Source organism: Pristiophorus japonicus, chromosome 4 (assembly GCF_044704955.1).
Source record: "Pristiophorus japonicus isolate sPriJap1 chromosome 4, sPriJap1.hap1, whole genome shotgun sequence".
NCBI classification, from domain to species: domain Eukaryota; kingdom Metazoa; phylum Chordata; class Chondrichthyes; family Pristiophoridae; genus Pristiophorus; species Pristiophorus japonicus.
The window spans coordinates 189119183-189145573 of record NC_091980.1 but is presented as its reverse complement, the minus strand read 5'-3'; the positions used below and the strand labels follow the sequence as shown (position 1 = coordinate 189145573).

Here is a 26391-nt window from a genome sequence, read left to right as displayed (position 1 = left end):
GTCCTCCTTTGGCTCGTTTACCATGAAGGAGCTCCGCATAAAGCATTTGCTTAGGGAGTCTCGTATCTGGCATGCGAACTATGTGGCCTGCCCAGCGAAGCTGATCGAGTGTGGTCAGTGCTTCAATACTGGGGATGTTAGCCTGGTCGAGGACACTGATGTTGGTGCGCCTGTCCTCCCAGGGGATTTGCAGGATCTTGCAGAGACATCGTTGGTGATATATCTCCAGCGACTTGAGGTGCCTTCTATACATCGTCCATGCCTCCGATCCATACAGGAGGGCGGGTATTACTACAGCCCTGTAGACCATAAGCTTGGTGGTAGATTTGAGGGCCTGGTCTTCAAATACTTTTTTTCTCAGACAGCCGAAGGCTGACTGGCACACTGGAGGCAATGTTGAATCTCCGCATCAATGTCTGCCTTTGTTGATAAGGGGCTCCCGAGATATGGGAAGTGGTCCACGTTGTCGAGGGCCGTGCCGTGAATCTTGATGATTGGAGGGCAGTGCTATGTGGCGGTGACAGGCTTGTTTAACCAGAGTTCTTCTGCTTCTTTTTTGACCCAGCTATGCCAGCTGCAGAAGCTAAATTCTAGTAAGTAGGAACTATGAATCAAGCAAAGCCACTACAATTCTTATATCCTTTTGTCTAGCTATGTTCATTTGGCTTGCTTTATAACAGTGAATGCTTGGATGAATTAACAGTTAATGCTTTAAGTTTCATGGACTATCTTTCTCAAAAGTCAGCCTCACTAAATTCCTCACGTCATTACCCACCAAATATCAGCACCAATGCGTGAATTAATACCAAGATAACTAAGATTTCATGGTTGATATCCTTTGTTACAGTGTAGAAGAGATGTGGATTGCAAGATTCAGCCTAAGAAAATTATTAAAATGTTTGAGTACAAATTATGTTCATGCAAACTACAAATATAAAAAACTTAAAATATGTAAAACCAAATTTTCTACACAAAATCGATCTTAAGTTTTGCAGGTCCGGTGTATACTCACTTGGATGCCGTACACTCGTCAAGTGGCTCACCCAGAAGCTCCAAGCTGTGCAGGATCCAGTAACAGAGCCAGGGCCGGCTGGCATCCAAACACTGAATCAAAACCAGAAACACATTATTTATAACCACACAGTAACAAAAAAAAACTCAGCTGAAAAGAGAGGTAGAAATGCCCGATATATTCATAGATTTTGGAACAGAATTGCAAGTTTTATCTAAATTGTTATGCCACATTTATCCAAATATAATGTATTTACTAAATAAAACATGCTCATTTAGAATATGGAAAGCAAAAACAATCTTAGACATCAACATATGAGCTTTAGATTGAGAAACAAATACTCTTTCCCAAAACACTGAAAACAAAACACTTGTTGCTGGTTTTAGACTGGGGGGGGAGGGGGGGGGGGTTGCATGTCCTTTATGAAGGCATTTTGGAGTGTTTCAGATTAGTATGAAATTAAACCATTTATTGTTGATTCCCTCTGCTGCACATCCTCTATCACGGCACTCATAGCTGACTCTCCCAGAGTAAAATCTTCCATCTGCCTCATCCCCATCCCCTCTCCTGACAAAAATCCTCACCCACTTTGTTTGCCCCACATTCATTTCTCTCCGATTTTCCCATTCCGCCTCCCTTTTCCAGTGTAGGGAGGTTCTGCTTGCAAGGGAGAGAGAGACGGTTTCCTCCTTGACAGACAAGTCTCCCCATCACTCGCCTCATCCTAATAAGACTATCAATATTGAGAGCCGATTGAATTCTGGATCAGCGACATTCACTCCTTGGCTCTTAGTGAGGCCACACCATCCAGTGTCACATTCCATGCTCATGCCCAAGCTGCTAAAGCTCTCATCTCCAAGCCTCCTCTCATACTGATATCCCTTCTTTCTTACCCTCTCTCTGACCTCACTCAACCACATTCTGCATCACCTCTCCCAACCATACTCATGACCACTCTTTTGACCACATCACATAAGGCCTCACTACCTCAAAAGGTCTCAATTACTAACAAGACCATCTCTGACTATTTAATTTCCCTCACTATTCACATCTCCTGCTCAACAAAAAAAGGACCACCAACTCACTGGCAATCTTTCAACCAACTCCCTACTCTGGCTCCCCATGAGCAGTTCTATCAGCTTGCTCAACAGCTTCCTTGCTTCCACTATTGATAGTCTCAATTTAAAAAGAGAAGTAAGCAAGAATTGTGTGGTTTATTAAGTTTAAAAGAAACTTGAAAAGCAAACAGAATTACTAAACAGATTCAAGGAAACAAAAATAGGGAGAATTAAGTTTCATACAAAAGGCATTGGAGGATAGCTAAAGAAACCATTAGATAAAACGAGCAATAGAGACAAATCACAAAAGCACAGCAAGAGGGACCCCAAAAAAACTTTACAAATATATTAATAGAAGGAAGGTCAAACAATTGGTGGGTCCATTAAATTATAAATTGAGTAGAACTATGACAAATGATTATTATATAACATACATAGTGAATGGATTCTTCAAATCAGGTTTCAAAAGGGAGGAATAAGTGAATTTCCAGTCATCGTACATCCAAGCAATCCATAACCCAAAGAAATGAGTAAAGAATGTATTGTGCAGAAAATGAAAAGATAAAATATCCACAAGCTTCTTAGGCCAAATGGGATACCTTTAAAATCCTCAAGGAATTATTTTTAAAAATTAGTAATACTACAGTTGACACTTTTCAGAGCTCCATAAATACTGGCGTTGTACTGGAGGGTTGCAGTGTCATTCCAAAGCATGAACCGAGCAATACCAGGTTGGTAAGCCTAACATTGAATTCACAACAGAAGGCAGAGAGTGGTGGAAAAATGCAAAGTGTTCTGCTTGGAAAAGTAACGACTGGTGTTCCACAGGCATCTGCTCTGGGACCCCTATTTGCAATTGTCGTAAATGATATTCAACAAGTGTTTGCAGTAGTATTAAATTTGCTGATTACTGTGCAGGTATATAATGAGTAGAAAGGAAATAGATTATCTTTCAATACACTTGGACCAATTGCGCAGATGGGTTGAGATACGACAGGTGAATTTTAATATGGATAAATGTAGGATGAATCCATTGAGGAACAATTAACAGTAAATATGTAACACAAAAAGGTCTTACGGTGAAAAAAATAAACATTCCACATATTTCAGTACTTTATGCAAATCTATCAATGGTTTGAATTGGTAGCACACCCTTGAGGCTGTAAGGTAAGCTCACTTTCCATTCATCCATGTTACCTTTCTTCCACGGGTAGAGGTTGAAACAGAAGAGGATACGCAAGTGATAATAATGATAACCCAATATCATCTTCTCGATGCAAGACAGTCATTAATAAAACAAATCACATCCTGTTTGAAAGCTGGACAGCAATTCATTCCAAGCCAGAAACATTCATATTGACATTGTGGAGAGCAATAGTGAGGTCAGTTCTGGAATATGATGAGGCCAGTTCTAGAATATGGCATGCAAGTTTTGTCACTCTGTCTCAAAAGATATGGAAGAGTTCAGACAAGAATGATTCCAGACCTTAAGGGACTAAGTTATAAAGAAAGGCTCAAGCAACTAAACTTGTGTTTGCTGGAGAAATAAAACTGAGGAAAGACATAACACAGGCCTTGTAAAATAACTTTTAGATGACATTGAGGCAAGCAAACAATTTAACTTGGCCAGTAAGGATAGGATTGGAGGATATAATTCAAATTCATTAGACTTGAGTAAGGTTACAGATTAGGGAAAAAAAATCCCATGATAGGTTTGTAGACATGTGGAACTTCTCCCAGAGTTCAGTCAATATCTGTTGAGAAGTTTGAGGGCTAGAGAGATATTAAAAGTACGTGATTTTTTTTCTCCAGGAGAAGTAGGGGCAGGAACATTGTGCTCTTTAAAGAAGGAGTCAACAGGTGGTAGAGCTGAGTGGTGAAGGCAGGGTGGGAAATCCATGGTGTAACAATCAAACAGAGACTCTACACAGAGCAGACATAATGGACTGAAAGGCTTTTTCTCACCCTGGACTAAATGTTTGTAACTGCTAGGTATCTCTCTAATCCCCAAAAACCTCCTCAAAGCCCATTTTCTCAATCATGTCTTTAGGTACCCATCAACTCTTGCCCAATATTTGTTCTTAACCGTAACCCACACCGCCAATGAAGCACGCTGGTGCGGTAAAGTGCAAGTTGTTGCTACTAAAGTGTTTGTTTACCAACATGTGTATCTTGTTGACGATTAAGTACTTAAAGATGCTGGGGCCTATTATTTTGGCCTTCATCAGTTGTGCAAAATTGAACTGCCAAAATGGTATGAATCTCCATTTGTAGAACACATACAAGATGGCTTGCAAAAAAATGGTTGATGCCTCTGATTTTTAAAACTTTTTTGGGGCCATTTCAGATGCTGTTATGTCATTCCACTCCACAGCCTCACTAAATAGCAACAATTATTAAAAATTGGAAAACGCAAGAATTCCTGTTGCACACATAGATCAATACATAGGGGCCGAAATTGACCCCCGACTGAAATGGGGTGCACCTACCGATACAAATGATTTTTCTCCACCCCAATCCATGGGGCGGAGAGTCGAGCAAAATTGAGGTCTTAAAACTTGTTTTTCCTCTGGGCGGTGTTGGGGGCGAAAGTCGTTCAGGAGTGGGGCGGAAGGCAGGCAGTCAGCGCAGCGACGCTTATAACATCAGCGCGACATGGATGTTCCGCGTCTCGCTGACGTGTCACAATGTCCCTCCCCTTCAGTTAAAGGGGAGGGCCGCGGTGAGCTCTGCACAAAGTTTATAGTTGGGACCACTGGGCCTCCAGGGAAGGTTTCGGCTGGGCGAGCGGCCAGGTACCCAACTTCGGAGTCGGCCGACTATTAAAATAAAATGGCGGTGCGGCAGTGTGCCCTCCCCTTTAAGGGCGGACGCGCCGCCCAGCCACTAGCAGCTTCTTGCCGGGTAAAGCTGTTGGGGGTACCGAGCGGCGGCTGATTCCCACGCAGGGTGGAAAGGGGGCCACTGCCATTTGTTAAGGGGTCGGCACATGCCCGACGGGCGGGAACACGTGCGGGGCGGTAGCGTGCACTGCCACAAAACTAATGGAGGGTAATTTCTCAAATACCTTCAGTAGGTGCTTACCGACCAGTTACCACCTTTTTGAGGCAGTAATGGCTCTTAAAAAAGGGGCAATTTCAGCCCCACAGTATTTTATGAATTAAGAACGTTTGAGTTGTGGCCAACATAACTCAATCTTGCCTGAAGTTCTTGGAGACCTGCTGTTGGTGGATTAACTTTCCTCAATTATGTTTTTTTTTAAAAAGGTGATGAACCTTGAATGATACACATAATTGTATGAATGATATCGCACACCTGTGTTGAGGTCATCATGTACAGGACTAGATTATCATTAGCACATGTTGGCCCAAGCAGACAGATTGCAAAAAGCAGTTTTTTCTCTTTATCCCTCACAATCACTTGCGTACCTAAGCCTGGTCTTGCTCCTCTTTGCTGACCTTGTGAGACCTCTATTCTGATCACTAGTTTAATATTGTCACTCAGGCACCTTCATGCTGTAACTCTGTTTCAAAGAAATGCCCTGTTGAAAAAGATAAATATTTCTTCAACAAAAAAATGAGCAGGACAAACAAAAAAACATATTTTTCTAAATAAATGACCAGTTTCTTTATTTGGAATTTTGTGTAATTTTTTTTTCCCTCTTTGCAACATTCCAAATTCAACTGCATCCAAACCCATTGCTCGAGATAGTACACAAGTTCAGACCAATCAAGAGTCCCAGACTCTCGAATAGTCCAGTATCTTGAACGAGCTGGTCAACAAATCACCGGGAACCTTTGTGCCTAGGGTAACAAAAGAGCTGGAGGGGCATGAATAACAGGCAGGATAAGCCTCATCTGACAAGGACAAAGGGCTGCCAAATAATTCCTCGAGTCAGAATTGAGAAATAGCAAGTCACATTTGCTCCCCTCCTACCACCCACAGAGTTGTACGGGCAGAGACTGGAAAGGTGGGTCAACAGCCCAGATGGCCGTTCTGTTGTGGGTTAACAACATCCCATGGCCAACATTTTTAGAAGACAATTTTTATAGCATTGTGAACTAGAGTGTGCTAATCATGACTATGTTGGGCTGCAGTCATACAATCAGACCTATTTGTGAAATATGTCAAATTGCTGGCCATTTCATATACTCCACTACATTCTTAACAACTGTGTTATCCCTTGGCTGACTGGCAGAGGTGCTTGATTTAAGTATTTCCATATTTCTAGACTTTATGGTGCCAAGTTTATCTAATTCCTGAACCAGATTGCTGTCACATCTACTGTGTGTAGAGTTATGACACTTCAAACTAATCAGATGCAGCAACCACATCACATCAACGGCCCTCACAGATCGATCAAAACACTTCCACCAATCAAGGGAAAAACTCAAAATGTAAATAAAACAGAATATATTTAGTGATTGCTTCCAACATGGCAGCTGATGATGGTCCAAGACATTGGACCAACCCACCCTGAAGTTTTCACACCAACAAACTGAAGACCAGAAAATAATAAACTCCAGATGGAAACGTGTCCGGGTGAGAGTATCAGGTAGATAATGGGGTGTTGGTACCATAAGCATTTCTCCTTTAATTTGTTACTAGAGATGGAAAGAAGTCTATTGTAATCACTCCCACGGGTTATTTTATATAGTAAATTAAATTTGACAAGCTATGCTGCTGTCTGTTGAAGCTGCAGAGGTGCTTGTATGAAGACACGATGTAGAATCATAGAATGATACAGCAGAGGCCATTCAGCCCATTGTGCCTGTGCCAGCTCTTTGAGCAATCCAATTAGTCCCATTCCCCTGCTATTTCCCCATAGCACTGCAATTTTTTCCTTTTCAAGTATTTATCCAATTTCCGTTTTGAAAGTTATGATTGAATCTGCTTTCACCACCTTTTCAGGCAGTACATAACTTGCTGCATAAAAAAATGTTTCTGCATGTCACCTCTGGTTCTTTTGCCAATCACTTTAAGTCGGTGTCCTCTAGTTACCAAGCCTTCTGCCACTGGAAACAGTTTCTCCTTATATACTCTACCAAAACCCTTCATGATTTTGAACACCTAGCACATAAGAACATAAGAAATAGGGGCATTAGGCAGCCATTCGGTCCCTCGAGCCTGCTCCGCCATTCAACAAGATCATGGCTAAACTTCTACCTCAACTCCACTTTCCAGTACGATCCACATAATCCCTTGATTCTCTTAATATCTAAAAATCTGTCGATCTCTGGCTTGAATATGCTCAACGACTGAGCCTCCGCAGTCCTCTGGGGTAGAGAATTCCAAAGATTCACCACCCTCGGATTGAAGAAATTTCTTCTCATCTCAGTCCTAAATGGCCAACCCCTTATTCTGACACTGTGACCCCTGGTTCTAGACTCCCCAGCCAAGGGAAACATCCTCTCTGCATCTACCCTGTCAAGCCCTGTAAGAATTGTGTATGTTTCAATGAGATCACCTCTCATTCTTCTAAACTCTAGAGAATATAGGCCCAATCTACTCAATCTCTCCCCATAGGACAATCCCCCCATCCCCGGAATCAGTCTGGTGAACCTTCGTTGCACTGCCCTATGGCAAGTATATCTTTCCTTAGGTCAGGAGACAAAAACTATACATAATACTCCAGCTGTGGTTTCACTAGGGCCCTTTGTAATTGCATTAAGACATCTTTACTCTTATGCTCAAATACTCTTGTAATTAAAGGCCAACATACCAATCGCTTCCCTAATTGCTTGCTGTACCTGCATGTTAACTTTCAGTGATTCGTGTATAAGGACACCCAGGTCCCTCTGAACACCAACATTTTCCAATCTCTCACCATTTAAAAAATACTCTGCTCTTCTATTTTTCCTATCAAAGTGGATAACTTCACATTTCTCCACATTATATTCCATTTGTCATGCTCTTGCCCATTCACTTAGCCTGTCGATATCCCCTTGAAGTCTCTTTGCATCCTCCTCACAAATTACATTCCCACCTAGCTTTGTATCATCAGAAAACTTCGACATACAGGTGCAGAATCCTGAACCCTCAGGACCGAGGCCGTTCCGGATTCCGTGTTTTTCCGGACTTTGCAACGTCTTTCTGACGCACGAATCCAGAAACACCTGAGCCCAGGTTTGAGTAGTTCCATATTTCCATATTTCAGAACGTCAGAAAGGGGGTGGGGGGGCTTGCTTGCCGAGGAGCTGTTCGGACCGCTGGACCCGCTGCCAAGGAGCTGTTCGGACCGCTGGACCCGCTGCCGAGGAGCTGTTCGGGCGGGGCCTCACTGCCGAGGAGCTGTTCGGGTGGGGCCTCACTGCCGAGGAGCTGTTCGGGCGGGGCCTCACTGCCGAGGAGCTGTTCGGGCGGGGCCTCACTGCCGAGGAGCTGTTCGGGCGGGGCCTCACTGCCGAGGAGCTGTTCGGGCGGGGCCTCACTGCCGAGGAGCTGTTTGGGCGGGGCCTCACTGCCGAGGAGCTGTTCGGGCGGGGCCTCACTGCCGAGGAGCTGTTCGGGCGGGGCCTCACTGCCGAGGAGCTGTTCGGACCGCTGGACCCGCTGCCGAAGAGCTGTTCGGACCGCTGGACCCGCTGCCGAGGAGCTGTTCGGGCGGGGCCTCACTGCCGAGGAGCTGTTCGGGCGGGGCCTCACTGCCGAGGAGCTGTTCGGACCGCTGGACCCGCTGCCAAGGAGCTGTTCGGACCGCTGGACCCGCTGCCGAGGAGCTGTTCGGGCGGGGCCTCACTGCCGAGGAGCTGTTCGGGCGGGGCCTCACTGCCGAGGAGCTGTTCGGGCGGGGCCTCACTGCCGAGGAGCTGTTCGGGCGGGGCCTCACTGCCGAGGAGCTGTTTGGGCGGGGCCTCACTGCCGAGGAGCTGTTCGGACCGCTGGACCCGCTGCCGAAGAGCTGTTCGGACCGCTGGACCCGCTGCCGAGGAGCTGTTCGGGCGGGGCCTCACTGCCGAGGAGCTGTTCGGGCGGGGCCTCACTGCCGAGGAGCTGTTCGGACCGCTGGACCCGCTGCCAAGGAGCTGTTCGGACCGCTGGACCCGCTGCCGAGGAGCTGTTCGGGCGGGGCCTCACTGCCGAGGAGCTGTTCGGGCGGGGCCTCACTGCCGAGGAAGTGTTTGGGTGGGCTCCGCCGCCGAGGAGGAGCCGTTCGGGCGGGGCCCAGCCGCCGAGGAAGTGTTCGGGTGGGCCCTGCCGCCGAGGAGCTATTTGGGCGGGCCCCATCGTGAAGGTGGTGTTTGGGCGGGCCAGTGAGGAGGCCTCGAGGTATGGGCGTTGGCGGCGAAGTAAGGGTGGCGGCGGCAAGGCGAGGCAGAGATCAAGCAGCGGCGGGACCTCGAGGTCGGCGGGTTCAGATTCCGGAACATTTTACGGATTCTGGACTACCCTGCCAGCATTTGGTCCCGAGTCCGGAACATTCCGGAACTCTGGATTTTGGACGCTGCACCTGTATTACATTTGGTCCCCTCATCCAAATCATTGATATAGATTGTGAATAGCTGGGGCCCAAGCACCAATCCTTGTGGGACCCCACTAGTTACAGTCTGCTAACCCAAAAATGACCTGTCTATTCCGACTATGTTTTCTGTCGTTAACCAATCCTCAATCCATGCTAGTATAATACCCCCAATCCTATGAGCCCTAAATTTGTTTAATAACCTCGTGTGTGGCACCTTATCGAATGCCTTCTGAAAATCCAAAGACACCACATCCACTGGTTTCCCCTTATCTATTCTGCTAGTTACAACCCAGATGCATCAAACGTGATTTCCTTTTCATAAATCCATGTTGACTCTGCCCAATCCTATTATTATTTTCTAAGTGCCCTGATACCACGTCCGTAATAATAGATTCCAGCATTTTCCCTACATCTATTAACTCTCCCTTTAACCTTCTCTGCTCTCAGGAGAACAACCCTAATTTCTCTAGTTCTCTGCATAATTTAAGTACCTCATCCCTGGTACCATTCTAGTAAATCTCCTCTGCATCCACTTGAAGGCGTTGACATCATTCGTAAAGTGTGGTGCCCAGAATTAGCCACAATACTCCAGCTGGGGTCTAACCGCCGTTTTATAAAGGTTCAGCATAATTTCCTTGCTTTTGTGTTCTATGCCTATATTTAGAAAGCCATAGGTCCCATAGCCTTTTTAACAGCCTTCTCAACTTTTCCTACCACCTTCAAAGATTTGTGCAGGTACACCCACAGGTTTCTGTGTTCCTGCATCCCCTTTAAAATTGTACCATTTAGTTTATATTGCCTCTCCTCATTCTTCCTCTGCGTTAAATTTCAAGACTCGTTTATTTGTACTGCCAAAATAGCCAACATACTCCACCCTTTGTTTCTGATTGGTCCTCTTGGAGGATAAGCCACACCCTAAAGTTTCACAAGAATGTGTCACTCGAACCACCAAGATCTCACTGACTGCAAATTGTAACTCAATCCACTTTGACTTCCTGAAGCGACAGAGGACAGAGCTCCCCAGAAGACAGCAGGGGCCAGCCAAAGTGCCTTACCCTAGTCCAAGTACATCCTCCACTCCCACCACCCCCGCCAACCATAGATGGGGCATTGTGTACGAATTGTTAACAAGTTTATTGAGTAAGAAGTGAATAGTGACAGTGTTGTGACTTCTGGATATCACCCATGCCAACGATGTCCCTTGTAGAGGATTGGAAGAACGTGATCCGCCTTCCCTAAGTTCCCTCTCGCCCCTCCAATGCCTCTCTCTCTCTCTCTCATTCGTCCCCCGCAGCCTCTCTCTCTCAGGACGCAGGACTGCCGCTATCGGGTCCCCACCAACCCCTCACACCGATCCCTCACACTGGGCTCACACACCGGCCGGGGGGAGGGAAGAGCCTCAGGTCCTGCTTTTCGGCACCACGTGCATGGAATGATTTGGCCGGGAGGGGGCAGAGCTTCACAGGGGGTGGGACTTGTTGCCTGTCGATCAAAAATGTGCAGGACGGGCAGTGTGGTGGGGGCAGGACTTGACGGGTGGCCAGGTCCAGTTCGGAGAGAGCAAGAAGCGGCTGGCAGGGAGAGCAGGAGGCGCTGAGAGCGTGAAGCGGCTGGCGGGGAGAGCGAGCTTGGTGGGGGGGGGGGGGGGGTAAGAGCAGGGGGAGAGCGAGCTTGGTGGGGGGGGGGGGGAAAGAGAGAGAGCTTAGGGGGGAGCAGGGAGCAAGAGAGAGCGAGCTTGTGTGGGGGGGGAGGGGAAGAGAGAGGAAGAGAGTGAGAGCGCGCCTGGGGGGAGGAAGAGAAAGACACAGGTGGGCGGGGCGGGGGACTCAGAAAACGGATCACGTTGTTCCAACCCCCTGGTGCGTGCAAGCTCGGCGCATGTGTTACAAGGGACATCGTTGGGGTGGATGAAATCCAGAAGTCACGATACTGCCACTATTCACTTCATACCCAATAAACCGGTTAACAATCCGCACACATTGCCCCATCTATGGGGGGGGAGGGGGAGGGGGTTAATGGACTTCGGCTGTGGAAGGCAGCAATTGTGCTGGTGTAAAGGTTTTCAGCTAGCGGAGGGATGCACTTACGCTGAGAATGGACTTCGGCTGTGGGGGGCAGCACACATGCTGGGATAATGGGTCTTCAGCTGGCGAGGGATTGCTGGGGTAAGGGACTTCAGCTGGTGGAGGGATTGCTGGGGTAAGGGACTTCAGCTGGAACTTGGTGGCTTTTGGGGAGCTCTATCCTCTGTGGCTTCTGAAGTCAAAATGGATCGAATTGCAAATTGGAAAGTCACTCAGAACTTGGGTTGGGCGGTTCCAGTACACATCCCAGAGAAAATTCAGGGTGTGGCTTATCCTCCAAGCAGCAATAGGTCTGGAGAGCCAATCAAAGAACCGGCTGCATTTCAGTTTGTACAAATAGACGCATCCATAAATCGAAATCTTTCTTTCTTTTAACACTGTATTCGCATGGAGAGGTCCTGATCTCAGCTGTGCTGCCTAGGTGAAGTGTCAAGAAGTGGTCAAAATTATTTTGCTGCAGAAAGATAGCGTTATTCCAGGCTGCACTTGTCCACTTGCCAGCAGGTGATTTCAGACATGATATGGTTCCATGGGTGCCTTCTGTCCTCCAATATTGCATCCTGGTGGTCATTAATCATTTGTGAACCTGCCCAATGTTAGCAGGCAATTGACCATGGGAGTGGGGGGGGGCGGTATTCATAGCAAAGCCTCAACTTGTCTTCACCTTCCATCCACACCTGCACACCACCAGCAGAGGTTACTGGATAGAAATGAGCAGCCAGAATCCTTGCTGATATTCCTCTTCCTAAACCAGGGATACTGAGGTCAACTGTAGCACTCCCATTACCGCCATTGGTGAGGTCAGCAAACATAACAGACCAAGGATTAAAACTGGTGAATAAATCTGGAACCTTCCTGCTCTACAGAGCTCAGCTGTTCAATGGGGAACCTTTCAGCCATTGTGGAAGCTTAAATTAAGCTTTAAATAGGACAACAATCTTTGAAAGATTAAACGCATTTAATCTGCAGTGGATCACTGGGACACTAGTTTATAAAACTCCATTAATTCCTTTTTGTTAGATGTAATGAAGGAGGGAAGGAACAAGCCACAGCTGGACTTAGTATGTTTAAATTAGAACTGTGATTACTAATAGCTTAATTTTTTTTGCAATTCTAATTTGAGATTTTATTTCTTCCTCTTGCAATCCAACAGGGACAGAGAATCTCGCTTTCTCCTCAGAAAAACGCACATAAATAACTGATGCTCCTGTTTAACCCCTCCAAAAAAGCACGTATTGAATTAAATAACCGGTCTAAGATTGTTTGATAAGATTGAGCATAAGATTTAAAAAATCAATATCCAGTGGAAACATTAAATTCACATTCAATAAAACAATGCTCTACACCAATTCAAAATAGCATCCACAAGATAGGCATCTTCCAAAATGGGAACGCTACTTTAGAAAAAAATATTACAGGGAAAAGCAGATTTTACTATTAAATCTCAGGCTATAAAATGCATTCAGATGCATGGATGATAAAATTTGCTTCACTACAAAATGTCAAGCAAGAAACATTTTTGTTTCACTTTCACTTTCTTGGCTGCACATGTACGAAGGATTTCACGGGGTTGGGGGTAGGTAATACATTAACATGGATAGAGGATTGGCTAACTAACGGAGAACAGAGAGTCGGGATAAATGGTTCATTCTCTGGTTGGCAACCAGTGACTAGTGGGGTGCCGCAGGGATCAGTGCTCTGACCACAAACTATTTACAATCTATATAAATGACTTGGAAGAAGGGACTGACTGTAACATAGCCAAGTTTGCTGACGATACAAAGATAGGAGGAAAAGCAAGTGGGAGGAGGACACAAAAAATCTGCAAAAGGACATAAGACAGGCTAAGTGAGTGGGCAAAAATTTGGCAGATGGAGTATAATGTTGGAAAGAGTGAGGTCATGCACTTTGGCAGAAAAAAATGAAAGAGCAAGTTATTATTTAAATGGAGAAAGATTGCAAAGTGCTGCAGTATAGCAGGACCTGGGGATACTTGTGCATGAAACACAAAGAATAGTATGCAGGTACAGCAAGTGATCAGGAAGGCCAATGGTATCCCTTATTGCAAAAGGGATGGATTATAAAAGCAGGGAAGTCTTACTACTGCTATGTAAGGCATTGGAGAGGTCACACCTGGAATACAGCGTGCAGTTTTGGCTTCCATACTTACGAAAGGATATACTTGCTTTGGAGGCAGTTCAGAGAAGATTCACTAGGGTGATTCCGGGGATGAGGGGGTTGACTTATGAGGAAAGAGTGAGTAGAAACATAGAAAATAGGTGCAGGAGTAGGCCATTCGGCCCTTCGAGCCTGCACCGCCATTCAATAAGATCATGGCTGATCATTCCCTCAGTACCCCTTTCCTGCTTTTTCTCTATACCCCTTGATCCCCTTAGCTGTAAAGGCCATATCTAACTCCCTCTTGAATATATCTAATGAACTGACATCAACAACTCTCTGCGGCAGGGAATTCCACAGGTTAACAACTCTCTGAGTGAAGAAGTTTCTCCTCATCTCAGTCCTAAATGGCCTACCCTTATCCTAAGCCTATGTCCCCGGGTTCTGGACTTTCCCAACATCGGGAACATTCTTCCCGCATCTAACCTGTCCAGTCCCGTCAGAATCTTATACATTTCTATGAGATCCCCTCTCATCCTTCTAAACTCCAGTGAATAAAGGCCCAGTTGATCCAGTCTCTCCTCATATGTCAGTCCGCCATCCCGGGAATCAGTCTGGTGAACCTTCGCTGCACTCCCTCAATAGCAAGAACGTCCTTCCTCAGATTAGGAGACCAAAACTGAACACAATATTCCAGTTGAGGCCTTACTAAGGCCCTGTACAACTGCAGTAAGACCTCCCTGCTCCTATACTCACCTAGCTATGAAGGCCAACATACCATTTGCCTTCTTCACCGCCTGCTGTACCTGCATGCCAACTTTCAGTTGGGCCTCTACTCATTGGAATTCAGAAGAATGAGAGGTGATCTTATCGAAATGTATAAGATTATGAGGGGGCTTGACAAGGTGGATGCAGAGAGGATGTTTCCACTGATGGGGGAGACTAGAACTAGAGAGCACGATCTTAGAATAAGGGGCCGCCCATTTAAAACAGAGATGAGGAGAAATTTCTTCTCTCAGAGGGTTGTAAATCTGTGGAATTTGCTGCCTCAGAGAGCTGTGGAAGCTGGGACATTGAATAAATTTAAGACAGAAATAGACAGTTTCTTAAAACGATAAGAGGATAAGGGGTTATGGGGAGCGGGCGGGGAAGTGGAGCGGAGTCCATGATCAGATCAGCCATGATCTTATTGAATGGCGGAGCAGGTTCGAGAGCCGTATGGCCTACTCATGTTCCTATTTCTTATGTTTGTATGTTAGGGTAGGGACGTAGGTGAATTCACTCACAGTCTTTGCAGCTATAATATTTAGAATCTAAGAATCACAGGAAGATGGAGCTTTAACTTCACATGGTTATATAATTCTCCAAGTCTACAATAATCGGTGGTCACCAATGGTCCCCTTTAAGGGGTTGCGTGGGCCATTCAAAATACCGCGCATGCATGGTTTCTGCATTGAAAAAAGCCAGCAAGCTAGCTGCACGGGGTCCTTGGAGTGCAGAGAACATTTGTGGTCACCCATGAACCACACTGAAAGTATGGCTAAAAATCTCAAACTCTAAAGGTCAATGATCCTGTTCATAACACACTGTGTTCCTGAATTGGTTTCACTGTTCCTGAATAGGCTTAGTGGTAGCATTCCCGCTTCCAAGTCCGAAGATGCAGGGTTCAAAATCCGCTCGAGATAATTCCGGCAAGGGGAGACTGTAGCTCTGCCTCTGAAATCTGGGTTGACTTGCAGCTGAATACTCATGTCCGGTGGGGGTGGGTGTGGGTGTAGGTGCCTCACCCCGCCCCCAAACATCCCTCCTCATTGTATGGTTTTGTAGGAGCCCATAAAACCCTCCCGTCTTTTTGGATTAACCACCCTATCAGGTATTATAAAGATGGTTATATTGATGGAATGAGTAATCGCATCATGGTCTGTCAAACTGTTAATAAGCCCGAGAATCCTTCCACTACTTGGCACTATTCTCAAAGAGAAGAGTGTGAAGAATACGAAAACTGTTCTTGGATGGAGTCTGTATACTGGTTAGTTTTTTGTTACATATTTTCATATTTGAACTTGATTCTGATTCTAATCAGACCTTAAGCTCTTCTCAATGCTCTTCACACCCCAAAGCTAACCATTAAATAACTACATGCTTCAAATTTGGGTTATCCAAAAACCCCTAAGCTGAACACAAAGTGGATTTGAAAGTCAGTGTGTGCACATAAAGCAAAGCATTTTAGTAAGAGATCAACAGCTAAGCTCCAAACTTCACATTGATCCTACATATTAAAAGTTCAAGACACGCGATTCTATCCCTTCCCCTTCCACCTCCCTTGCCTCAAGCCTTACCGAATACGACTCTGAGAGGTGCCTCAGACCCTTCTTCAAGTACTGGAAATGTTTCTCCCTTTGAAGGACAGGCCTGGAAAACAGCACACACGATTGAATCAACCAATGCAGATATCTAGGCAGCACTGAACCTCTACCTGCTGCTGTATAATTAATATTTTCATAATGTGTTAGGACTGTTACTCAACGTTATAATTTGGGGTTTTTATAGACAGACAATTGCAGACTGGGAAGTGCACAATTCTGCAATACGAGGTCCCAAGCCACACCATGAATTGATGCATTGGACTTTTTAACCATTCAGTTGTGCAAATTATGAATATCTTGCACTCTTACACCCAAGTGACGTAAAATAAATCACAGTACTGCTGCACACTGACACTAAGCCCCAACACATTGCATTTAGATTGTGGCATAATGTGAGCTCATGCACAGCTCACTTGATAAAAGTAAGAGCTGGTCATACAATTCTTAAAAACTGGAAACTTGATACTTCCCCTCGCTTCCAGCAGTCTCTGGGATTTGCAGTAAATGAGCATTTTTTTCAGCATACATCGCTTAATAATGTAATTAATTAATCAACTAATCACCCTCATTAAGTTATTAATTTAGTGTAAGGTTTTAGAAATGGAAGACAGAAAAATCATCATCATCATCATCATCATAGGCAGTCCCTTGAAGCGAGGATGACTTGCTTCCACGCCAAAAAGGGATGAGTTCACAGGCCAGAAACAGAATTCACTTGACAGTCATGAGTGAGGATATCATAATTCTTAAAGAACAGATTATGTGTGTCACTATTTCGAAGCCCAACTCAGTTTATTACACAAGTTTCAAGGAACTCAAAGTTTAATAGTATTTGAAGAGGTCATCACCTGTTGTTAATCAGGCAAGATGAGCTTGTGCTGTGGCTGCTGAACTGTCCAAGTAAAATATATAGTACATTGTTCATAACAAATTTCAGAGCAGAACCTCAGCTGACAGCATGGAACACTGCACCATTGTTATGTTTGAACAGAATAAATGAACCCTGCCAAAGTACTATAAAATATACATTGGGCAATGCATAGGCTGGAATGCATTACAAATCACAGACGCATAAATGAGTTGAGAGAAAGTCACAACCTGCAAGAACAAAGCTCAAACCATTTATCACCTGAACTATGAGAGCTTGGAAAATTATACAACCAACGTTAGAGTGTACAAAGATCGAGTTTGTGGAAATGTTTTTTTTACACTTTCAAATTTTTGCCACAGTCACGGCAGATAGCAGAGTCCCAAAATCAAAACAAGAAACGCCACAGCTGGAATACTGTGTGCAAAGGTTCTCTACGAACCTGCTCCCCGGTTATCAAGATCCACGATGAGACCTTGGACAATGTGGACCACTTCCCATACCTTGGGAGCCTACTATCAGCCAGGGCAGATATCGATGACGAAGTCAAACACAGACTTCAGTGTGCCAGTGCAGCCTTCGGCCGCCTGAGGAAAAGAGGGTTCGAAGACCAGGATCTCAAACCCGGCACCAAGCTCATGATCCACAGAGCAGTAGTGATATCTGCCCTCCTATATGCTTCAGAGACACGGACTATGTACAGTAGGCACCTCAAAGCACTGGAGAAGTACCACCAACGCTGCCTCTGCAAAATCCTGCAAATTCATTGTCAGCATAGATGCATCAACATCAGCCTTCTCTCAGGCCAACTTCCCCAGCATCGAGGCACTGACCATGCTCGACCAGCTCCGGTGGGCGGGCCACACTGTCTGCATGCCCGATGCTAGACTCCCGAAACAAGCACTCTATATTGAGGTATGTCAGGGCAGGTGAGCCCCAGGTGGGCAGAGAAAACGCTTCAAAGACACTCTCAAGGACTCCTTGAAACAAATGCAGCATCCCCATCAACACCTGGGAATCCCTGGCCCAACAACGCTCAAAGTGGAGGAGGAGCATCCGAGAAGGCACCAAACACTTCGAGTCTCTTCGCCAGGAGCACGCGGAAGCCAAGTACAAAAAGCGGAAGGAGCATATGACAAATCAAGCACCCCATCCACTCGTCCTTCTAACCACCGTCTGCCCCACCTGTGACGGAGACTAGATCCCGCATTGGTCTCATCAGTCACTTGAGAACTCATTAGTGTGGAAGCAAGTCGTCCTCGACTCCGGGGGACTGCCTCAGAAGACGACGGTGTGCACACCCGGGCACTCTATTGTAAGAAGGATGTACTAAAAGGATATTCAGCATGAGAGGTTCTCATTATGAAGAATGAGAGGATGAATAGCGATAGACATACTGCTGAAGTATGTCCAAAAAAAAATCTTGATTGGCATTGGCACTGACCTGGCTGTCTTTCAACTGGGGCTGCTACAATGCTCAGGGAAAAGGGCAGGGGAGATTTTTCTCAAAACAGTTTCACTTTCAACTAAAGAAACATGGTGATCTTGTTAGTCATTTCCTGTAGCAGGATTGTGTCACTGTTACAAAGGAGCAGATAACATGCACTTAAGATTATTCTTATAGCTGCCCGAGAAATCAGAAAGCTAGAAATTTAAATCCATAGGGCAAGTTATTAAAATATTTAGACCTAGAAATTGCTCACCTTTGCACCGCCACCGCTAATGCGTTTTCTGGGGAACAATGGCGGCCGCCTTGCTCCCAACCACCTCTGGAGCGGGGCACAGCGGCCGTCATTTTGGTAAGAGATGTGGAAGTGAAAGCCCATAATTCTGTGACTGGGTTAAAAGTTGAAGCAGCTTTCTGATTGAAGTTTGGATCAAAGCAGAGGATGTCACAAAACAAGATGCTAGATGATATGGAGCCATTCAGACATTCAAATGTGTCAATCTGATCACCTGTATGTTTACAGTAAATCATGGCAAGGGTTTATTTTGGCAGTGAGACCTGATTTCAGAACAATGGGAAGCTGGTCATTTAGTCTATATCATCCGAAGGTTAATTATGTATATGTAGCATTGATACTATGCATGGAATCGAAGAAATTCCTACTGATCACCTGGATGGTGTACAGTAATTCATGAAGCAGTTAGATGTGATTTCAGGACAATGGTCATTTAGTCTACATCATCTGTATGTTAATTATTTGTATGTACCATTGATATTATGTATGAAATGTAGAATTCAAAGGCTGGATTTTGTAAAAGAGATGTGAGAGAAGGCTGTTTGAGAAAAGACGCTAGTTTTGGATAGTGTTTCTCATAGAAACATAGAAAATAGGAGTAGGCCATTCGGCTCTTCGAGCCTACACCACCAGTCAATAAGATCATGGCTGATCATTCACCTCAGTAACCCTTTTCTGCTTTCTCTCCAGACCCTTTGATCCCTTTAGCCGTAAGGGCCATATCTAACTCCCTCTTGAATATATCCAATGAACTGGTATCAACAACTCTCTGCGGTAGGGAATTCCACAGGTTAACAACTCTGAGTGAAGAAGTTTCTCCTCATCTCAGTCCTAAATGGCTTACCCCTTATCCTCAGACTATGTCCCCTGGTTCTGGACTTCCCCAACATCAGGAACATTCTTCCTGCATCTAACCTGTCCAGTCCCGTCAGAATTTTCTGTTTCTATGAGATCCCCTCTCATCCTTCTAAAGTCCAGTGAATACAGGCCCAGTTGATCCAGTCTCTCCTCATATATCAGTCCTGCCATCCCGGGAATCAGTCTAGTGAACCTTTGCTGCATTCCCTCAATAGCAAGAAAGTCCTTCCTCAGATTAGGAGACCAAAACTGAACACAATATTCCAGGTGAGGCCTCACTAAGGCCCTGTACAACTACAGTAAGACCTCCCTGCTCCTTTACTCAAATCCCCTAGCTATTAAGACCAACATACCATTTGCCTTCTTCACCGCCTGCTGTACCTGCATGCCAACTTTCAATGACTGATGTACCATGACACCCAGGTCTCGTTGCACCTCCCCTTTTCCTAATCTGCCACCATTCAGATAATATTCTGCCTTCGTGTTTTTGCCACCAAAGTCGACAACCTCACATTTATCCACATTATACTGCATCTGCCACGTGTTTGCCCACTCACCTAACCTGTCCAAGTCACCCTGCAGCCTTTTAGCGTCCTCCTCACAGCTCACACCGCCTCCCAGTTTAGTGTCATATGCAAACTTGGAGATATTACATTCAATTCCCTCATCCAAATCATTAATGTATATTGTAAAAGGGACATACACATCTTCCCTTTCATAAATCCATGCTGACTTGGACCGATCCCATCACTGCTTTCCAAATGTGCTGCTATTCATCTTTAATAGTTGATTCCAACATTTTCCCCACTACTGATGTCAGGCTAACCGGTCTATAATTACCAGTTTTCTCTCCCTCCTTTTTTAAAAAGTGGTGTTACATTAGCTACCCTCCAGTCCATAGGAACCGATCCAGAGTCGATAGACTGTTGGAAAATGATCACCAATGCATCCACTATTTCAAGGGCTACTTCCTTAAGTACTCCTGAGCAGAGAGCATGCACTAGGTTTGTTTAGTGTTTAGTCCTTGGCCAAAGACCGCCCTAAGTGGAGGAAGTGCATCCAGGAGGGCGCTGAGCACCTTGAGTCTCATCGCCGAGAGCATGCAGAAATCAAGCGTAGGCAGCGAAAAGAGCATGCGGCAAACCTGTAACACCTACCCTTTCCCTCAACGACTATCTGTCCCATCTGTGACAGGGACTGTGGTTCTCATATTGGACTGTTCAGCCACCTAAGGACTCATTTTTAGAATGGAAGCAAGTCTTCCTCGATTCCAAGGGACTGCCTATGATGATGATATGTTTAGTGTGTTTGCCTCAGTAACTTTCATACTGGTTTTTGTGTAAAAAGGTTTAAATAAAAGACCAAATTCTGCCATTACTACAACTGAGTGTGTGTGTAATTCCGACGTTTAAAGCAACAAAGCGAAAAGAGCAAGAAAGCTTTCCAACAAGGGCCACAACGCTGCCGCAAAATGTAAATTAGTAGATGGTAACATCAATTGGCATGCATTGCTTGAATTGACGCCACAACTGCAAACTTGGACATTCTCACTCTTTAATCCTAAGCATGCACAGAAAATTGAGCATGAAGCAGTCCTGCAGCAACGCTGTCAGCACTTCTTAAAGGGACACACACATCTTTCAGGCAAGCTTGGATTTAAGCTTTTGGACTTTTTAAATGTTTTATTGAGGTAGTGGCTTGGTGCAATAGATGTTAAAAGTTTTTAAAGTGTGCAGGGAGTGTTGCTGGATGCTTCCAAGGCTTTGGATGATAAAGAAAGGCCTCTGAGAAGACAGAAAATGCTGGAAATACTCAGCAGGTCAGGCAGCATCCGTGGAGAGAGGAACAAAACATTTTCAATATTTTCTGCTTTTATTTCAGATTTCCAGCATCTGCTCGCTGAGGGAAGTGGAAGAAGCAGAAGAGGAGGAAGTGGAAGGAAGGATGCAACCCAAACAGCCCCTCTCTGGCCGGGATATCTGGGATGGAATCATCCGCCTTTAGTACCAATGGCCACAACCCCAATTCCCCTTTCAACATTTGTCCCACACCTTACCTTCCCTCTGTTACTGACAATCACAGTGTCTTCTTGGTCACAATGCTGAAATAAAAACCACCACAAAGCAAACTTTCCAATCCATCATTATACCTCTGTCCATCCAGTATGACATCAAGAAATCAACTAAGCATCCTTATGCATTCCCTTAATTACCGTCTTGTGTGTGCCTTTACCTATCTTACTGATGTCACGCAGTGCTACCCCAGTGGCTGCAGCATGACTGGTGGAAGGCTGCTGACTTTCAGTGGGTGACACTGCAGATAACCTTGCAGGACGACCTCAAGGAGCTGGGAGTATCAAATCAAGTGATGGTGTTTCTTCTTCACTCTCCTCTCCCTCTTCTTGTTCAACCACTGGCTGGGCAGGGTGCATTTCTTGGGTGAGTGATTTGAGGAAGGCACAAGGGTAGAGTTGTGGTGAGGAGAGGATGAGAAAGCAAGAGCTGCATGCTTACACCATGTCAGAAAATATTGTGGGATGAGGGGGAAGTGGGATGTGAGAAGGATAACATTGGAGGATATCAGCATCTTGTATCCTTTCAGCCCTGCCGCTGGCTAATGGCTCATCCATGACACTGCCAAAAATGGCCAGCACCATCTCCTCCAATGGGGTGAGGTGAAGCTAGGAATGGGAGGTGTGCATGGTGTTTGGTACAGATTGTTGGTAGGTGAATGATTTGGGGGAGGGGGGCCAGGGAGGGGGAGTCGTGCAATGAGCAATGTGTAAGAATAGTGCTGCAGTTGGTACGAGATGGCTTTTCAAGATGCATTCACTGACCTTGATTACTGGTCTGAGGTCATGAAACGTCTTTGGGCACTGGAGCCAGGTCGTGCAGGCGACACTGCTGGCAGTACCAGCCTCGGTGATCTGGTCCCACATTGTTCTTTCTGAAGGGCCTCCTGGCCCCTGTGGGTAGAGGACCTCTTGCAGTGTTGATCCCCCTGCACAAAGCCGCAGTACTGCATGCGAGACCCTGGGTGCCCCTTCCCTGGCTTGTTGAGTCATTTGCGTTCGTGCTGAAGCACTTATACCATTTTGTTCCATCCGGAAGACAGCTGAATTCTAAGGGCTAAAGACTGCCTATTTTTAAATGATTTTTTTCATTTTAGAATTCAATTCCCCTTTAAGGGATCAACACTACTTTTTAAAATTACATTTAAGAGAACGCTGCCTCGCTCCAAGGACTCTACGGCCACGCTACATTGGGTCCCTTGCTGAGACTACCACTGGAAAGAGCGTTGCATAGCAGGTTTTGTACTGTGCTAATGTAAATCAGCAGGCAGCACCCAAATACCAGCCTGCACTCTTATTACAGAGAACCGTTAGCTTTGGCCCGCAATGGCACCAGCAGGTTTCTGGCCTACTCAAATTTCTAGGCCTTGGATGTTTGGAGTTCTAACTCCCCATAATGTTTCACTTTAATAGCCACTTACAGGATTTAGAAACATAGAAAATAGGTGCAGGAGTAGGCCATTCGGCCCTTCGAGCCTGCACCACCATTCAATAAGATCATGGCTGATCATTCCCTCAGTACCCCTTTCCTGCTTTCTCTCCATACACCTTGATCCCTTTAGCCATAAGAGCCATATCTAACTCCCTCTTGAATATATCCAATGAACTGGCATCAACAACTCTCTGCAGTAGGTAATTCCACAGGTTAACAACTCTGAGTGAAGAAGTTTCTCCTCATCTCAGTCCTAAATGGCTTACCCCTTATCCTAAGACTATGTCCCCTGGTTCTGAACTTCCAACATTGGGAACATTCTTCCTTCATCTAACCTGTCCAGTCCCGTCAGAATTTTATATGTTTCTATGAGAACCCCTCTCATTCTTCTAAACTCCAGTGAATAAAGGTCCAGTTGATCCTCATATGTCAGTCCCGCCATCCCGGGAATCAGTCTGGTGAACCTTTGCTGCACTCCCTCAAAAGCAAGAACGTCATTCCTCAGATTAAGAGACCAAATGTTTGCTGGGGGTGCCTGTCGGAGGCATGGCCAAACCCATGGCAGTTGGTTGACAATAAAATATAAAATGAGTCGCTGGCAGCGCAACCTCCCCTTTAAGGGCGGACACGGCACAGCCACAAACAGCTCCCTGCTGGGGAAAGCTGCCCGGGGCACCAACTGGTGGCGGCGCGGCTCCCGCAGAGCAATTTCCAGAAAACGGGATGCCACCGGTCAGTAAGGGATCAGCGCGTGCCCTACGTGGCGGGAAAAAGGATGCCGCGGTAACCTGTTTCTGCCGCTTCCGGCCCCAGGGCAATTTCGGAAGGGTCAGCCCATTGCCTTGGAGGCAGTAATGGTGCTTATGGAGGTGGAGGCAATTTCGGCCCCCCAGTGTTCAGCATTCAGTCATCTAATGTTATTTCCGAGTGCCTTTACACTCTAACATTAGCGGATTAAATGACTGGGGTGAGGCTCAAAAATGTAATTGACATGAGCCTTTGTTGAAGTATCACTTCAATTTCGCAACTCTTGCACAGTAACAAGATTTTTCAAATGATACCTTTGCATTAAAACAAAATAAATTACATAAACACACCACAGAGATAGACGCTTTATGCAGAGCAGATCGGGTTCACCACCCTCCCCTTGTATGGGATTTACTCTGAAGTGAGATGCACCGCACATTTAGAAAAACAAAGCTCAGTCTTCGTGAAGATGTTAAAATCCTTTAGCAGTTTACTAAGAGGAGGTTTGGTTCTAATGTTAACATAAGAACATAAGAGAATTAGGAGCAGGAGTAGGCCATACAGCCGCTCGAGCCTGTTTCGCCATTGAATACAATCATTGTTTATCTTCTACCTCCTCCATTTTCCCGCTCTGTCCCCATATTCCAGGATTTCCCAAGTGTCCAAAAATCTATCGATCTCAGTTGTGAATATTCACAATGACTGAGCATCACAATGACTGAGCATCTACAGCCCTCCGGGGTAGAAAATTCTAAAGATTCACAACCCTCTGATTAAAAATATTTCTCCTCACCTCAGTCCTAAATGGCCGACCTCTAGATCTAGACTCTCCAGCCAGGGGAAACAACCTCTCAGCATTTACCCTATCCAGCCGTCTAAGAATTTTATACGTTTCGATGAAATCACCTCTCATTCTTCTAAACGTCAGAGAATATAGGCCCATTCTACTCAATGTTCGTTTCCTCCTGTTGATGGTGCTAATTTTGTACGGCACAAGAAAAGTCAATGGCCACTTTTAAAAACTAAATGTCCAGATCAGATCAGAAAGCCAAACCCTGCCACATAATGGAATAACACTCTGAAATGAATCTGAAAATTATCACTTTGTTAACTTTGTTGCTGCCCCGATTTTCTCCATTCTTTTCTTCAAGGTGGCAATTCATGGCATGACACAATTCCCCCAAGTAATGGCAAGCTTTCAAAATATTTTCTTCATGTGAGCCCAAACTGAGTTTTGGCAGGACATTCCACTTTGAGAATGGAAGTGTGGGGCAGCAAACCACAATTCTGTCTTCATTTAACGCCCACCATCTAGCAAGAGTTACTCACACTGATCAAAAGCTGTGTCATCGCGGGACCTTGCGATTTATTGCCATCGCGCACACCAGGAATTGAACCTCGGGACCGTCCAAGTCTTTGTGGTGCTCTACAATGTTACTTGCTGGTATTCTCACAACTGCTTAAAATTTAAAACCATTTTGAGTCGAATCTCAAACATTTACTTCTCTGTACAGGATCAGCAATTGCAGAGAGAATCCTTGTTCTGTAATTGAAACAAAACTAAAAAGTAAGATAAACGCAAAAGACAACGGGGGAAAAAATGAAACACACGAAGTTGACTCTCAGGAACTCGAACAAACCCTACCTACTGCCACCCCCAGTTCATTGCATGAGTCACAGTGGCCTGTGGCGTAATCGCTCAGTATCCAGTTAATGTCACTTATGGTTTCATCTGCAGCAATTCTGCAGCTTTAATGGAAACGGAAAGGTCAGAAGCATCAGATTTCTGATCACAGTGACAGCCTCCTCTTTTTAATAGCTTGGTTTCTACTGAGGGACAACATAGGTAAATGAATCAGCAGCTCACTGATGGCAGAGCAGCATCAACCCAAGTATGTCCTGGTGGATTTATTGTAATTTCTTTACAACCTACAGTGTGACGCATTTTCTATTTAACTCACGTAGTGCAGGGCTAAAAATACAACCGTTCTGAGAGAATATGCTGAACAATCTTGTCAGATGAAATTGACAATGACAAGAAATTCAAAATGATTCTGAAACCTGGCAAGATACGGACTTCCCAAATTTAAATATTTAAGCCTTTGAATGAAGATCAGAAAGCATTTAGTCTTGTGATTTTTCACATTCTTTTTGTAAAGTTTCTTCCCTCTCTTCTAAAAGCATTGACTCCTTACTAGTGTGCAGTTCCACAGGCACCAATCATCCTTCTGTAATACCTTTCTCAAGAGGCCATCATTCATGCGTTGGCTTAGACAGCGAGAGTCAGTCGACTAATAAACCGCAAGGAGCATTACAGCCCAGCTTGATCCTGCCTTCACCTGAACTCCACACATATACAATTGCTGCTGGATAGCAATCAAGTGGGATTAGCTTTCTCTTTCCTAACCTCAGGGTTTTGAAGCCAATTGCAATGTTCCTACTGCTGGCTGACTAGCCGACACTGGGAAACTTAACACAACTTAGCTGAGTTTGGAAAATTGAACCTGGGGCATTCTTGGTCTCAAGTGAATAAACTCACCAAATCACCAGGTCTTTATTATTTTCTGGCAGAA

The 26391-nt window shown here is 45.3% G+C and overlaps 1 protein-coding gene across 1 annotated transcript in view; it reads right to left on the bottom strand.

Moving 5' to 3' along the window:
- fntb (farnesyltransferase, CAAX box, subunit beta) overlaps nt 1–26391 on the bottom strand; it is a 147514-nt gene that overhangs the window by 57531 nt on the left and 63592 nt on the right. Inside the window, exons 3-4 of the mRNA XM_070878945.1 lie at nt 16074–16146; nt 1013–1104 (exon numbers count right to left, since the gene is read on the bottom strand). Of these exons, the coding sequence (XP_070735046.1) occupies nt 1013–1104; nt 16074–16146 (165 nt within the window). The remainder of the gene's footprint in view (nt 1–1012; nt 1105–16073; nt 16147–26391) is intronic.